The sequence below is a fragment of the Heliangelus exortis genome, chromosome 23 (assembly GCF_036169615.1).
Source record: "Heliangelus exortis chromosome 23, bHelExo1.hap1, whole genome shotgun sequence".
In the NCBI taxonomy this organism is placed as follows: domain Eukaryota; kingdom Metazoa; phylum Chordata; class Aves; order Apodiformes; family Trochilidae; genus Heliangelus; species Heliangelus exortis.
In genome coordinates, this window is record NC_092444.1 from 7,810,337 (window position 1) to 7,825,656 (window position 15,320).

The 15,320-nt window shown below is 44.7% G+C and overlaps 3 protein-coding genes across 5 annotated transcripts; 1 reads left to right on the forward strand and 2 right to left on the reverse strand.

Annotated features, from left to right (window-relative positions):
- Positions 1 to 2: 2 nt before the first annotated feature.
- CPTP (ceramide-1-phosphate transfer protein) lies at positions 3 to 1,954 on the reverse strand. The gene is made up of 2 exons (XM_071766701.1): positions 1,830 to 1,954; positions 3 to 1,752 (listed from the first exon to the last, which is right to left on the reverse strand). Exons 1-2 carry the CDS (start codon positions 1,940 to 1,942, stop codon positions 1,230 to 1,232), a joined length of 636 nt encoding a protein of 211 aa, XP_071622802.1. The 5' UTR covers positions 1,943 to 1,954; the 3' UTR covers positions 3 to 1,229.
- On the forward strand, positions 1,693 to 12,088 carry INTS11 (integrator complex subunit 11). Of its 3 annotated transcripts, none has more exons than XM_071766694.1 (18): positions 1,693 to 1,855; positions 2,250 to 2,391; positions 3,264 to 3,361; positions 3,499 to 3,572; positions 3,767 to 3,995; positions 4,119 to 4,217; positions 4,304 to 4,338; positions 5,007 to 5,145; positions 5,974 to 6,038; positions 6,683 to 6,872; positions 7,442 to 7,525; positions 7,975 to 8,064; positions 8,632 to 8,794; positions 9,600 to 9,707; positions 10,234 to 10,295; positions 10,472 to 10,614; positions 10,986 to 11,115; positions 11,920 to 12,088. In XM_071766694.1, the coding sequence occupies exons 2-18, from the start codon at positions 2,364 to 2,366 to the stop codon at positions 11,983 to 11,985; spliced, it is 1,803 nt and encodes a 600-aa protein (XP_071622795.1). In that variant the 5' UTR covers positions 1,693 to 1,855; positions 2,250 to 2,363; the 3' UTR covers positions 11,986 to 12,088. The 3 variants fall into 3 exon arrangements, with proteins under 3 accessions (XP_071622795.1, XP_071622794.1, XP_071622796.1); XM_071766693.1 differs by lacking the exon at positions 1,693 to 1,855 and adding an exon at positions 1,934 to 2,012; XM_071766695.1 differs by lacking the exon at positions 1,693 to 1,855 and adding an exon at positions 1,971 to 2,042.
- Positions 12,089 to 12,191: 103 nt separating this feature from the next.
- On the reverse strand, positions 12,192 to 15,242 carry LOC139807021 (lysophosphatidic acid receptor 6-like). Its single transcript, XM_071767449.1, is given in 3 exon segments — positions 12,192 to 14,219; positions 14,222 to 14,874; positions 15,211 to 15,242. Coding segments are annotated over 3 exon segments (948 nt in total). The 3' UTR covers positions 12,192 to 13,956.
- Between the last annotated feature and the right edge of the window lie 78 nt (positions 15,243 to 15,320).

The window sequence follows — 15,320 nt, forward strand, 5'->3', positions numbered from 1 at the left end:
ACGTTGTTCACAGAATTTAATGTCCAGTTAGCTTAATCTCCATGAGGTAATAGTGATTTCCTGAATCATTCAGTGTTATGTTAGGCCAAAATGCCAAATTCTGTGACACAATCAAAGCATGTTACTGCGTGTGGGACTCTCCCTCCTCCCTCAAGTAGCCAGGTCACCCTGAACTAACAATATAGGGCTTTTTCAACTTGCAAAAAGCTAAGTAAACTCCATTTTCCATATTTTGGTGCCTGAGTATGTGCAGACATACATATACATCTACACGCAGCTATTACATATAGCGATTTGCAGTAGAAGCCATAAGCCTCACAGAGCAGTGACTTACAGTAAGTTCAGATTTCTTCCCAGGCAGAGAGGTCATTTTTGCAGGCATTACATACATTAATTTAAAAACAAACAAAAAACCCCCAACATAATAGGAATACAATTTAGAAGCCTGGAAAAAGGTGCAGTCTGAAGCTGGATATGTAGTATTGTGCAGTACATCCTAAAAAGTGTTCCACATCTCAGGACACATGAAGCAGAGATTAACAGGCAGAGGAAGCTGCACAGGAGGAAGGTCCTGTTTAAGTCTGTGCTCAAAGGAAAAACTCTCACAGCAGTGACACACACCACCATTTGCTTCTGTAAATGTAGTGAACACAGAGTTAGCAGCAGTCATCACATGAACCTGTGACCTCAACAGAAAGAGCTTCCTTTGAGACACACAGCCATGATTATTATCACGGCTGAGGCATAAGAGAAGGCAAAAGGGAACAGCTTGTAAATAGAAGTGGCAAAATGAGCTCCCATGTGGAGTGAATGTGTTGACAGCACGTGGCATGGTCATAACTACTGTTGTAAACACACAGAAACCAAAGTTGCAGAGTTTGGCTTTAAAAAGAAACCAAAACCTCTCACCCCCAGCCTAGCTGGGGAGTTGAAAGTGAATCCAGGAAGAAAACCAAGATCTTGTAAGTGGGTTTTTGTGCAGAGCTGAGGCTCTACACACACGCACACACACAGATAAAGATACATATATATTTAAAAAAAAAAGGTATATTTTTCCCCTCCGGTGAGACATCCTGAATGGCTTTGCCAGCCTGCTAGCTCTTCAGTGGAAAAGGAGAGAGGCAGCCTGACCATGCACAGAGCACCAAAAGGGGGGTGAGGGCACTCAGTTTTCTCCCCCACCCCACTTCATCTTCATGGTTTGGGTCAGAAGTGCTCAGTGGTGTCCCTCAGGGGAGGTCAAGCAACTGATGCCGGGCAAAGAGCTCCTGGGTGATGCTGTAGACATCCGAAATGTAGGGCAGGGCTTCCCCCAGCATGGCCACAGCCTCCTGGGCCGAGCCCACGTTCATGATCTCCAGGAAGGCGTTTCGGGGGGGCAGGGTGCAGAAAGCCACCGTGGCGGCTTTGCGAACGACCCAGGGGTGGTAGGCAGCCAGGGAAGCGTTGTAGGAGTCGGTGCAGATGACAGAGGTCCGGGAATCCTCCTCACCCGTCCTCAACCCCTCTAGGAAGAGCTGTAACCACCGCAGGGCCCTGTGGAGCCGCAGGACGGTTCGGCAACCAGACTCGGGGTGTTCCGATCGTTTCTGGAGATCCACCAGCCCCTGGGCCAGTTCGTACTCCACCATGGCTTGCAGCGAGACGTACCGCTCCCGCTGCTCGCCCCGGCAATAGCCCTCCATGATCTGCACTTTGGTCACCGCGTCCTTGGAGATGAACGAGAAGATGGCACCCAGGCTGTGGAGGAACCTGCGCACCGGGGGAAGACAAACGGGCGTTACCGGGAAATCACCGGGACCTCACCGGGACCCGCCGAGGGCACTCACCGGATCAGTCCCCGCCATCCGCAGAGGTAGGGACCCAGCAGCACCTCCCGCTGCTCCGTCACGCACGTCTGGAACGCACCGAGCACCTCCCGCAGACTGAAGGGCTCCGCCATACCGGGGCGGGGGGGCGGGACCTGCGGGGTTGCGCAGGCGCGGAGGGGCCCAGGCCTGGGACCGGAGCCGGTGAGGGCCGATGGGCAGGGCCGCGGCGGGGTCGCGGCGGGGTTCGTGGGTTTTTTGGTGTTTGTGGGGTTTTTTGGTGTTTGTGTCTGTGCTTCATTGCTGGGGGCCGGCCCTGGCAGCGCCTCGGTAGGGTTCTCGCCGTCGGGGCCGCGGTGGCGGTGGGAGCCCCTCAGGCCTGAATTTCCCGAGAGTTTGGTAATCCACGTGTTGATCTGACCTGTGTTTTCTTCTCTCCAGGAAGAAGTTGGGCCTCTGCTTAAGTCTTCTGCCTTGAGATGGCAGCTGTAAAAACGACAAAACCTTTGTTAGACTGTTCCTGAAATAACTTGACAAGCAGTAGAATTTGTAAGGATGCCTGAAATAAAAGTCACTCCCTTAGGTAAGTCCAGTGGAAAACAATCCGGGATTAACCCTGAAAAAAACTTTGGAATGTAGTGTTCCAAGTCATGGGTGTTAGGCTGTGGGAATCATAGATGGCACAGAGGCTGCTGGTGTGCTGCAGTGTGTTGCACTTGGGCAGCATCCTGACTTGGTGCTTGTCAGGGAGTCATTGTCCTCCTGTCTTTTAAGCAAGTAAGACTTGAATAGCCTGACAGCTCTGTTTTGATCATGGGACTCGTTAATGTGTACTGGTAAAGGTTTTGTGGTATTGCACAATATAGGTAGAGTAATAGAATCATAGAATGTCAGGTTGGAAGGGACCTCATGGATCATCTGGCCCAGCCCTTTTAACATTATTGTTTATGTGAGATGTCCCAGCACCCTTTCGAGCTGAGACTAAAATTTTTCCAAAGTGTGGGAATCCACCACTTCCCCTGGGACACCATTCCAATGTCTGATTGCCCTCATAGTGGAGAGAAAAAAAAGAAAAAAAAAAAAAAAAAAAGTGAAATGGCATGGCAGAAGAAAAGATCGATAAAGGGTATCAGGATCTGGGTCAAGTCACTGGAACTAGCCTGACCTCCAACATTTTTCCTTATCTCACTACTCCACAGAGGAGCAGCCCATTTATTATCTACATACGTTTCCAGGTCCTGGTGTTTTTTTCCTCACCAGAAGAAAGGCATCACTTAACTCCACTGCCAACAGTGTAATCTGCTACTGTAACCAGTGATAAATCAAAAAAGGATGAAAGCTCTATTCCTGTATCATAAACAGGCTAGGAAGTTTGCATGGACCCTTAAATGCTTTTGAAGGGATTGTAAGTTTTCCCAGAGGTGTCTTACTTGTCTGTCTTTTGCTGGGATTCAGGAGCAGGCCAGGACGTGGGGCGCAGCTGCATCCTGGTGTCTATCGCTGGAAAGAATGTCATGCTTGACTGTGGGATGCACATGGGCTACAATGATGATGTGAGTAAGGTGGAGGAACCTGAGTGTTGCCTTGAGATGCTCGCAAGGTGTATCTGCCTGCCCTTTCCCAGCAGGGCTCCTACTTCATTGTTCTCCAGCTTTATTTTGCTAATAGATAGATTTTTGTGTCTTGGCAGAGGCGTTTTCCTGACTTCTCTTACATCACTCAGAATGGGAGGCTGACTGACTTTCTGGACTGTGTGATCATCAGGTGAGGATCTTCCTCCCTTTAGAGCTCACATGGGGAAAAGGAAGGCTTTGTAGACTGTCCTTAGCAACACAGAGGTGCTGGAGCTTCATCATTCATGTTCCTCTGTGTCATGCAGTGCTTTAAAAATCCACAGCAAGCTCAGGTGAGCTGAATTCCTGTGCAGCATCTCCTTTATCTCCTTTGTCTTTCTGCAGCCACTTCCATTTGGACCATTGTGGAGCTTTACCATTTTTCAGTGAAATGGTGGGTTACGACGGGCCCATTTATATGACTCATCCTACCAAGGCCATCTGCCCCATCCTCCTGGAGGATTACAGGAAGATAACTGTTGACAAGAAAGGGGAAACTAACTTCTTCACTTCCCAGATGATTAAAGACTGCATGAAAAAAGTGGTGGCTGTGCACCTTCACCAGACAGTTCAGGTAAAGGATGGTTTCTGCATCCTCTTGGGTTAGAGCGACCGGGTGGTGGAAGAGCAGTTGTGGTTGAAGAGCAGTTGTAATTCTTCAGGTGTGCACTAATCCAGTGTGTGCCTGTTGGTGCAGGTAGATGAGGAGCTGGAGATCAAGGCTTACTACGCAGGCCACGTGCTGGGAGCAGCCATGTTCCAGATTAAGGTTGGCTGTGAGTCAGTTGTTTACACTGTAAGTACACCCAGAAACTGACATTGCCTTTTAATTGCCTGTCCTGTTACCTTGAGAATATTAATGGATTCCTTTTCTTCTATTAGGGGGATTATAACATGACACCAGACAGACATTTAGGGTAAGTGGGAAGCTGAGTTTCTGTGGATTATAATTGTTTCCTGCAGTGTGATTTTAGCACAGCTTCTGTTGCCACTAGGGCCTTATCAATATTGATTCTTTGTTAGGATACTGGAATATGTAGTTATGTCTTTGCTGGAAAGATAAATAGTTTTCAATTATGAGAATGAAGAGATTTACATTGATTCTTCCAGATAGACTGTAATGTAATCTCCTATACATTCATATTATTCTATTTTTAAGGCTGACTAATAATTAGACGGAGATGCTTGAAATGTTTTATTGTCATGGTATCTTCTAAAGGTGTGTGCTTTCTAAAGAGAGTGCTAATCACAAACTTGTGCTAATCACAAATGTTCATTTTCTTTTTACTGGCATATAGGAGAGATCTATAAAATTAATGTTATGTAGAATAATATTTTCATGTATTTAAAACAAGTAATAGACTGGAAAAGAGTTGCTTTTCAACTTTACTCTGTTCTGAGCTGGATTAATTTAGGGGGAGCAGAGGCTGCAAAGGGAGGGCTCCTGCTGCTGCCAGAGAGCTCATAGGTGACTGCAGGCAAGCCAGGGAACATCCAATTTTGAGGCTGTAGATCAGATTTGCTGGATGCCGTCTCTTAATTTAATTGCTGTTTAGTTTTTTTCTTTAAATTCCTTTTGTTTCAGTGCTGCCTGGATTGATAAGTGTCGCCCAGATTTGTTAATAACTGAATCCACCTACGCCACTACTATCAGAGATTCCAAACGCTGCAGGGAAAGAGATTTCTTGAAGAAAGTTCATGAGACTGTAGAAAGAGGAGGGAAGGTGGGGTGCTGTGGTGATCTAAGTGGTGTGTTTTTTCCTCTGAAGTGGTTCTGTCGTGCTCATAACTATTAATCAACTCAAGCAGCCATGTGTGACCACTGCCTGAAACTGAAGGCGTTTTTATGTTCCTCTGTCTGCTCTTTAAAAGAGAGAACATAAAACACTCCAAGAATAAACCCAATCTGTGACATAGGTAATGATATGGTAAAGGACATGCTGTGCTTAGAGTCTGCAAGTATGGAGGATAAAGGCAGAATTAACTGATTTGCTTCTGGTATACTGAAGCATCCTCTCAGACCTGCCAGTAAAGGAACTGAGATCAATTACTGCTTTTCAACTTGGTCAGAAATGATTTCCAGTGTAGCTAGGTCTGTCTGTTATCCTGGTCTGTGCCGTATTGCTAGTGTTGAGATTCTCATTTTTACCACATTTAGAGCACACCTAGAAAAAGTCATTATGAAAAGAGACATTTTAAACCCTCAGAAATTAGAACTAGAAGTGGAAATTTGGAACAAAGAAAAATTATGTCACTTTCACTGTAGCTGAGGATCTGGTTTTAGGTTCGTAGGGCTTAGTTCATTTAAGTTGACTAAATGGAAAGTCAGTCTGGCTTCTGATTGTACATGTACAGCTTGTTTTTGGTTAAAGGATGTAGTAGTTCATCAGCTGTGACCTCAGAACTGCAGGAACATGTTCCTGTGGGAAGGTCAGCAAAGGAATATTAGAAGGAATGAGGGAACTCAGGGACTTGTTCAGTAATGAGAAGGCTGCAGTGCTATTTACCTGCTGTTTGGGTTTCACAGAGTGTAACTCCTACCTCACTTGCAGGTTCTTATCCCAGTGTTTGCCCTTGGACGTGCCCAGGAACTTTGCATTTTATTGGAAACCTTCTGGTGAGCGCAGTCTCTTTTGTGCAGGTAGCACCCACCCTCTGTCCTCCTCACGTTCTGGTCCTGGCAGGGTTCTGTGATTGTTTAGTACAAGTATTCCCATTAGTATTCCTCTGCCTGGCAGCCCATGCTGGCAGGTTTGGAGTGACTTCTGTCCCTGTATTTCCCAGTGTTCCTGACTCTTAGCAGTGAACAACCATTTTCTTATCCAAAGTTGTTCTCCACTCCTCCCTCCCACACCCTCAGCTTCAACCATCCTTAAAAAAATAAATTGCATCTTTGCCATGTTATAAAACTGCTCCTGTGGGAGGAGAGATGAACAAGTATTAAATTTATATATAAGCATTTTGTGGAAATGGTTTTGATATCAAATAGCACTACTTTGAATTAATTGCCATAGCCAAGTCATTAATATTTGCAATGAAAGGAAAGTTGTCTGTAGAGAGTGAGAAGGAGAACTGGACTAAAGGCTGCTCAGTAGTTAATTAAAGCACAGTGATGTAGGATTGTCCTGATACTCAGAGAGGAGAGTATGCACACAAAAAATCATTGGAGACTGCAAAAGTTTATAGAATTTTAGCGAATTTTAGGACAGCCAGGATCCTAACTTGTCCCCTTGAAGGTCTCTGGAACACTTCTTTCTACAGGGAAAGAATGAACTTGAAGGCTCCAATTTATTTTTCCACGGGCCTGACAGAGAAGGCCAATCATTATTACAAGCTCTTCATCACCTGGACTAACCAGAAAATACGGAAAACATTTGTGCAGAGGAACATGTTTGAATTCAAACACATCAAAGCCTTCGATCGGGCCTTTGCAGACAACCCAGGGCCTATGGTAAGTGTGGGCTCAGGGATTTAAACCCCTCTGTGAAATCTGACCATCCTCTGCCCCATCACTCTCAGCATCCCATCTATGCTTTTATCTATGTAACTATCAAATATCTTTGTCTTTACTTCAGTAAAGGTGAAATGCCCAGAGAAAACAAAATAAATTACTCATTTATTCACCTCTCTGGCTGTGATTCAAGCAGTAATTTATACAGGATGTTCTTTTGGCTTAGCTCTGGAATAGGATTCTTTACAACACAATCTCTTGATGGTTTTATTTCTGGATGGTTTATTGGGCAATAGCTAAAAGAAGAATCTGTCAAGCATGATGGTACCTTTATAAAACCATTCAGAGTTTTTATCAGATGCTATGGATGCTCACAAAAATCTCCTAAAACAGGTGTTCAACTTGAAAATTAAAATAGCAAAAATCCCTAGTAGAGGTTTGCAGTATATGTGCTGTGATGTCGATTAGTGGATACCCTCCAAAGCTTCAGGATGTTTATATATTATAAGTAAAATTAAAAAGCCCAAACCTGTTTCTCTGGTGACTTTTGGTGCTTCTTTGAATTCCAGGTTGTGTTTGCAACCCCTGGTATGCTTCATGCAGGACAGTCCCTTCAGATCTTCAGGAAATGGGCAGGGAATGAAAAGAATATGGTAAGAAATTGATTTTTTGATATTTTGTGTTAATGTGCTCAGGGTAAGATACAGTCATAAGAAAAACAGTTGCAGGAAGACTTTTCTTCCTGCACTTCCTTCTGAGCACTTAGGGTTAACTGACACAAGTCCTTACTGGTAAACATCTCAGGAGATTGTGGGAGATTTTATTTTCAAAAATCCTTGCATTAATTTGAAGCAGCTCGGAAGAGACTTGGAACTTGCATTAGTTCTTCTTGAGTGGTGTGGAAGATTTCAGCACTTTGCTCTCTTAATTCTGGGCATTCAGGGGCGGCAGAAAAAAGCAAGCAGCTCAAGGACAGTCATATGTAAGATGGGACAAACATATTTAGATGAGGATTATGCCTCTGGGGCTATTTTTATTACCACCAGCTATGCTACACACAGCCCATGTGCAGAGTTTGGGATCTTTCTGGTTTCCTTCTCAGGTCATCATGCCTGGCTACTGCGTGCAGGGAACTGTGGGCCACAAGATCCTGAGTGGACAGCGCAAGCTGGAAATGGAAGGAAGACAAATTGTAAGTTTTCTGTTCAAGAAGGAGAATCCTCTGGGGGGCAGTTAGATACCATGTGTTTGTAGTGGGAATAGGCTGCTTGCAAGGTGGCAAATGACCCAACTGATATTTTCTTTGGGGCTGGACTAGGTTTTTGGGTTTTTTTTCCCCCTTTGTGTTGTCAACAGCATGTCTGTCTCTGCCTCAAGATGTTGTCAGGGGTGTGTTCATAATGTTTAATAACCAGGCCCCATTAGTCACTAAGTAAAATGGATACATAACATAAGGATATTAAAACTGACACCAGCTGTCCTTAAATATTGATTTGTTTTGGCAAATGTGCAATTGTGCTCTGGAATTGGGCAGCATTGTGCCCTGAAATTGGGCAGCTTGATTCTGCAACTGGAAGCTTTTTTGTGCAGTATCATATTCACTCTCTGATCAGCAGCTCTCCTTCCAACCTCATCTTGCAGTTCAGGCATTCTGCTTCCTTCTTTAAAGCACACACAGAGGAGTTTGGGTCTGTCATGTGGTGTGGCAGTGAGCCACAGCAGTTCGTGATTCACGTTTGTGTTTTCTGCTCCCCCATAGCTGGAAGTCAAGATGCAGGTGGAGTACATGTCCTTCAGTGCCCATGCAGATGCCAAGGGGATAATGCAGCTGATCCGCCAGGCTGAGCCACGAAATGTGCTCCTGGTCCATGGGGAAGCCAAGAAAATGGAGTTTTTGAAGCAGAAAATAGAGCAGGAATTTCGTATGTATGGTGTTGGTACCTAAGAGGGAATGGTGGTAGGAGGAAGGCATGAAAGGTTAAATACCTCATCCCCTGGACCCCAGCACAGTTGTGATCTGCAGGCCCAGTCATCCTTAACAAACCAGTACCCTTGTTGTATCATAGATAACACATTCAGCCCTCTTAATTTTAATGCCCATTTGGACTTGGTAAGTTTATTTTGTTATAGCTCAGCACTTAGAGAATTTCTGTTTCATTGGGCTCCTTAAAGAAGCCAAGGCAGACAGGGTACAGCTTAAGCTGTGAGTTAGCAACTTCAGTTAAGGGCAGTGAGCTCCAGAATACAAAAAAAAATTAATTCTTTGAAAATAAGAACAAAAATTAATTCCAAGTTGACTCGGAAATAAGGAGTGGAGAAAGCAAAGGATTCACATTGGCTGGATGCTTACTGTCTGCAAAATCTACAGTAGTTTGGTATTGATACAAGGAACAGGCACCTTTGTTGCAGTCTGTTTTTACCCCTTATGAGGAATTAAGGCAAACTGCACTGGGGAGGTACTTCCCTGTTGGGGTTCTGATGGTTCTGGCAAGGTTGTGAGCCGGAACTCTGAGCAGCAATTCTATTTTTAAGCCTCTTTCAATTCCCTGCTTTCAGATGGTTGTTATTAAACTTCAGTTCCTGCCCTGAGCAGCTGCAATGGGTTCTGCCCAAAAACTTCCTGCACCATCTGCTCCCGGGATGCTGGCACACTGCTCTGGGGGCAAAGGACCATCTGGGGCTGGGGCTGCTGCTGCCATCTCCTGACTGGAGGTGTTTGCTTTGCAGATGTCAACTGTTACATGCCTGCCAACGGGGAGACCACAACCATCTTCACCAACCCTAGCATTCCCGTGGACATCTCCCTGGGACTCTTGAAGAGAGAGACAGCAATAGGTGATGTATTTTCAACCAAGAATTTCATCTTTTGGGCCCTGCCCCGTTCCACACTTTTATTAGGTGGCCACTGTGGTGCAGGTCCATTTGTAGCAGTGGGGAAAGAATGGGTTTTATCAGCATTGAGTGGGTGAAAAAAGAAGAAGGTGCTGCACTGCAAAGTATAGTCAATAACATTCAAAACAAATCTATACACACTACCCTCTTTGCTGCTCTTTGCCCCTTCACTCTGAAAGTAGTCTGTGTATGTTTTACTAGCTAGGTCTGGAAAAACTGGAATTACTTTTAATAAACCCAATCTAAGAACTTTCAAAATCAAGAAGCATGTGAGTAGGGAAGCAGTTGTTCTCTGTCACTGAGCATGATTTCGTCTGTGCCTAGAGTGCTAATAGTGGTTTAAGCATCAGGTACTTCTACATCGTTGTTCTGTTCTTGTCCTCAGCAAGGACTTAGTCATACTATGTGTGAAAAGTAAAGACATGACCATGAACCATGTTGTCTTTCTCTTCCTTTGCCCTTGCTTTAGGTCCCTTACCAGATGTGAGGAAACCAAAGCTAATGCATGGCACATTAATCATGAAGGATAACGTAAGTACAAAGTTCTTAGGTTTGTCTTGTGTCCTCTTTATGAGTGTTGCTATCGACACCCCAGTTCTGGCTGAGCAAGGCACTGAAATAAAAACAAGCAGTTCTAATTTCTTGGAAGGAGCCTGGGAACAGCACAGAGAAACAGCTCCTGATGTGTTTGTCCTTGTCCTCTGCAGAGCTTCCGCCTGGTTTCTCCTGAGCAGGCACTGAAGGAGCTGGGCCTGGCAGAGCATCAGCTGCGCTTCACCTGCAGGGTTCACATCCAGGACCCACGGAAGGAGCACGAGACAGCTCTGCGTGTGTACAACCACCTCAAAGGGTGAGGAGTTCTTAGCTCTGTTTCCTGTTTTTTTTTTCCCCTCTGTGGATGGACTTCAGCTTAGAATTCTTAATACAGGGTGTTGTTTTCTTCCTGCAGGCAGCTGGTCATACTCTGACTGGTCCTTTGCTCTGGGAATAGGGTTCAGATTGGAACTACAGCTATCATGAAAGCCAGAAATGAATTCTGTAGGGAATCCTACAGCATTAAGATAAGCACCAAAAAAACCAAGCCGTGGACCAGCCCCGTTCTTGCTTCCTTGGGCAGTGGCACAGACACAGCTAAAATTAACAACATGGAAGTGTTGGGGATTCAAAGACACAAGAGGTGACCCACCCTTCACTTGCATCATCTGTCTTCTCTTTTACCAGGATCCTGAAAGATTATTCAGTGCAGCACCTCCCTGATGGTTCTATAACAGTCGAGTCCATTCTGATCCAAGCCACAGCACACTCAGAGGATCAAGGAACCAAAGTTCTGCTCGTGTCCTGGACTTACCAGGTAAGAATTCTTGCAGGCATAGTTCTTTTCCCTCCTTATAATACAAAACTACCCTGCAGTGTGGGTTGCTGTTGTAAGGGGGAGTCTTCATCACTCTTGCAGCTGGAGGTGACTCACTGCCATTTTCCTCACCATTTTTGGTTTAGCACAAATCATTTCACTGGAGCTGTGCTGAGTCAGTTTGCTCTGGGACCACTCATCTCCAGTCAGCTGATCTGGAGCAATTACACTTAATAACATTGCAGTTAATTACAATTATGTCTGCGTCTCGACGACACTCTAATATTCAACTTCTAAACTCTCAGCTGTATCATTACTACTGTACAATGTGGAGGGATTTTGTATTGGATTTCTTTGATGGTTTAGATGTAACAACAAGTAGAAAATTGTGATAACATTACAGATAATTATGTTTCTTCCTTTCAAAAGTATACTTTTAGGGCTGTATTTTTTAAGTGCTTGCTTTACAGCAAGGAAATGCCTTCTTGAGAGCTAAGAAAAAAATTTTTTTAAATCAATGGTTCTTTATTCTTTGCTTGAAAGAAAAACGGTCTTTTTCCTTGAAAGAGACACCTCAGGGCCAGGCATCTACTTTGACCAGGAGTTTTACACTGGTATTTTTAAAGAACACCCACAAATGCATTTGTGCAACTGGATTAGTTTCCATGTTTGAACACTGCTAACATGAGATTTGGATGGGTCCAAGAATGATTTCAGTCTATTTCTAGGTATCAAAGTCACATTTATTGCCCCAAATGAGAAAGGCGGGAGATTTCTTTCATCCTATTCCTTTCTGCTCTCCAGGATGAAGAACTGGGCAGTTATCTCACATCCCTTCTGAAAAAAGGACTGCCACCAAGTACCTCCTGAGCAAGGCAGCAGCAACACTGGGGCTGTTCAGAGAATCTAAGCGTTTATTTTGTTTACATCATTAATGTTTTGTATTAATAAAGGAATGATAGTGTTTGTCCAATCTCTGCAGTGGCAGTGCTGGGCTCTGCCCCCATGGGAAACCTCTCCATTACACCTGCTTTTAGAGGGTCCTGAGGAAGAAGCTTTGAGTTGCTTACTCACTAAGGTAAGAGATACTTAGTGTTCTCCCCTCCCACAGCTCAGTTCCCCACAAACCTCAGCAGTGCTGAGGGAAACAAGAAGCTTTCAAAGCTTCACAATTAAAATGCAAGTGTAATGTAATTTGTCCTAATGCCTTTTCCAGATGCTCTTTCCATCTCCATTTTACATGTGCAAGGATCTGCATTTGCCTTGCCAAGCCCAGTCAAGCAGAGGAACACAGGAATCATTATTTTCAATTATTTTAGAGAAGTTGGAGCAGATTTTCTCACTCAGATTTGAAGAATTCCTCCAAGCTGAGCACAAGACAGCAATGGGGAGGTGGGTGGCTGACCCAGCACTGGTGATTGGCTGTTAATATGATTGACTACACACAGCAGCAAGGCAGGTCAGGCCCATCCTAACATAAGCCATATAGCTGAAGCTTTAGCTCCATTAATGATAATTGGAGATCTGCTCTTGATTTTCTTCTGTGTGCATCTCTACTTGCAGAAGTGGTTTATTGATTTACTTTAACTGATAAATACAGCCTCACAAGCTCAAGGCCCTTGCTTGCTATCCAAATATATATTTCTTGTTCCACAAACCCAGACCCTCAAGCTTCACATTTTCCAAGCCTCTTCCCTCCTGTGCTTAACCAGAGAGTAGACTGTGGCATCAGCTGCCATTGGACAACTGGCTGAATACAGGCAGAAGCTGTCCAGTGTTGTGCAGAGAGCTCACATCATACAGAGACACAGTCTGACAGCCACAGTAACCAAAGCTCTCTCTCTCCTTAAGGTCCATGGCACTTTTTGTGAAACACAGTTCATGAAGCTTGGGAGTGGTGTGGGAAGGAACAGAATAGTGAGGCTGTTGATGTGTTACCAATATCCTGTCCTTTTGAGCACAGGGTTAGCTTTGCAGCAGGTTTATCAGCCAGGCCCCTGGTTTTCTGGTGACTCTTGATAACACACAAATGATAAATTCTCTCCCAAGTCTCAACATTTCACAGGGTGGAAAACTCAGCAGTTCTCAGAAGCTGTGTGGGTACAAGAGAAGGGGTGGAAGGGGTCAGATACACTTTGTGATATAAACTGTGACATCTGGACAGGACTGCACAATTTGAGGAGCTGTGCCAGCTCCCACAGTCACCTCCCTCACTTCCTGGGGGGGGTGTCAGAGCTTGTTTACTACTGCTCCTGATACATGCTTGGATTTATTATCGTATAAACTTGCATTAACAGATACCTAGCTTGAATCTGGAGAATTTAGATGCTAGAAAGCCTGGACTGAAACACTCCCAGGGAAGCTAATGGATTGATGCACAGGAAGGGAGGAGAAGCCCTTATTTGGCCCTGGAATGCAGGCAGAAAGCCTCTGTGAACCCAGCTGGCTGGTGTGCCCCTAGGGAGAACACACAGGAGCCCTCCAAACTAGGGAAAGCCAAGCTGACTGCCCCATCCACTTAGCTTTCAGCAGCAGTGGCCAGGAGGAGGCTGGTTTCTTTGAAGTAACCCTTTCCTTGGGTGTACAGCCCTCTGGAAGAGAGCCCCCGAGTTCTCTTACCAACCCCAAAATTAAGCTGAAGGAGGCCAGAACTTCAATGAACATGGAGATAGCTCCCCAGGGAGTGTCCCAGCAGGCTGATAGAAACACACAGCTGTGTGGGACTTCCCACCAGTGTTGCCTTGATGTAACAGCTCCTGAATAAGAAATGTGGTAGATTTCACAGGTTTGTTTTCAAAGAAACAGTTGGAAAGATGAAAACTCTTTCTTATTTTAAGTAGATCAGTTGATTCTATCTCTGTGTTTCTTATTTTCATGTTTCTGGTGCAACTGATAAATATAGAACTCCCCCATTTTCTGGTCACAGATTGTGTACACCATTTTAGACCTGAAGTTGAAGTACCACTGCTTTCTGGAGGAGGTGAAGTAGTACCAGAATGGGTTAAGGCAAGGGTTGAAACTCGACAGGGCTAAGGTGACCCTTATGATTTTGTAAATGCAGCTGTTAAATGACTTGTTCGGGATGACCTGTAGTCTCATTAAAATGTGAGGTGATAGGGAAGGAAGCACAAAGTAGAAATGAGCAAGATGATGCAGATGGTGCTCAAGGCCTTTCTCTTACAAATGCTGTGTTTGATCTGGGAGATCTTCTTAGCAATAAGAGGATAGAGAATCAGAATGATGGAAAATGGGGTCAGAAACCCAAAAACTAAAGCCAGGATGTTGTAAGGTGCCATGTGAGAAGTCCAGCTACTGGTATCAGAGTTCTCAAAACATGGTGTTGTGTTCTTTACTCCACTGTTGTGGAAGGGATCTCCAAGGATCAGTAGAATCATGACACTGAGAGCCACCACCCAAAGGATTGTGACCACCCCCATGTAATGGGTGACTCTGATCTGGATGTAGGTGAGGGGATGCAGCACAGCGATGTAGCAGTCGACACAAATGCAGGGGAAGATGGCAATGCTGAAGTGGATGTTGATGTAGTACAGAGTGCCAGTTATCCTGCAGGCCATGTCCCCAAAGATCCAGTTGTTCTGATTGAGGTGGTAATGGATTTTAAAAGGTAACACACACACAAACAAGGCATCTACCAGAGCCAGATGAATCATGTACGCGTAGGAAGAAGCGTGCTTCACTTTGTAGGACAGGAGGTACAGAGCTAAGACATTCTCTGTCAGTCCCACCACAAAGACAATGCTGTAGATGACAGGAAAACAAGAAACACTGGAAGTCTGCTTCCAAACTGAATTCTAAACTGGCATTGCCAACTGTCTCATCAGAGACTCCTTCCCAGGGATCATATGCCATGATCCCTGCTGGAGTATAGGGATTTCCAACACAGGATAGAAGCTTTAAGGCATCCCTTACCTCAGGAGGTTCTCATTTTAGTTCATCTCAAGTGGGTAAGAGTTAGAGTTCAACTCAGCAATGTTCAGCCTGCTGAAGTCTCCTTCAGAAGTCAGTGCCTGGGATATTAGTGGTGTTGCTGTAAGAGAGAATAAGTCACTTAAAACACAAACATTTCAAGTTTACACTACAGGCAGAGTTTTTACTTGCACTGACATCACCCCAGGGTGACAATACTGAGATAACAGAGGTAGCAATTCCACTCTCCAGAAAAAACAGAGAAAGTTATAGCTTTG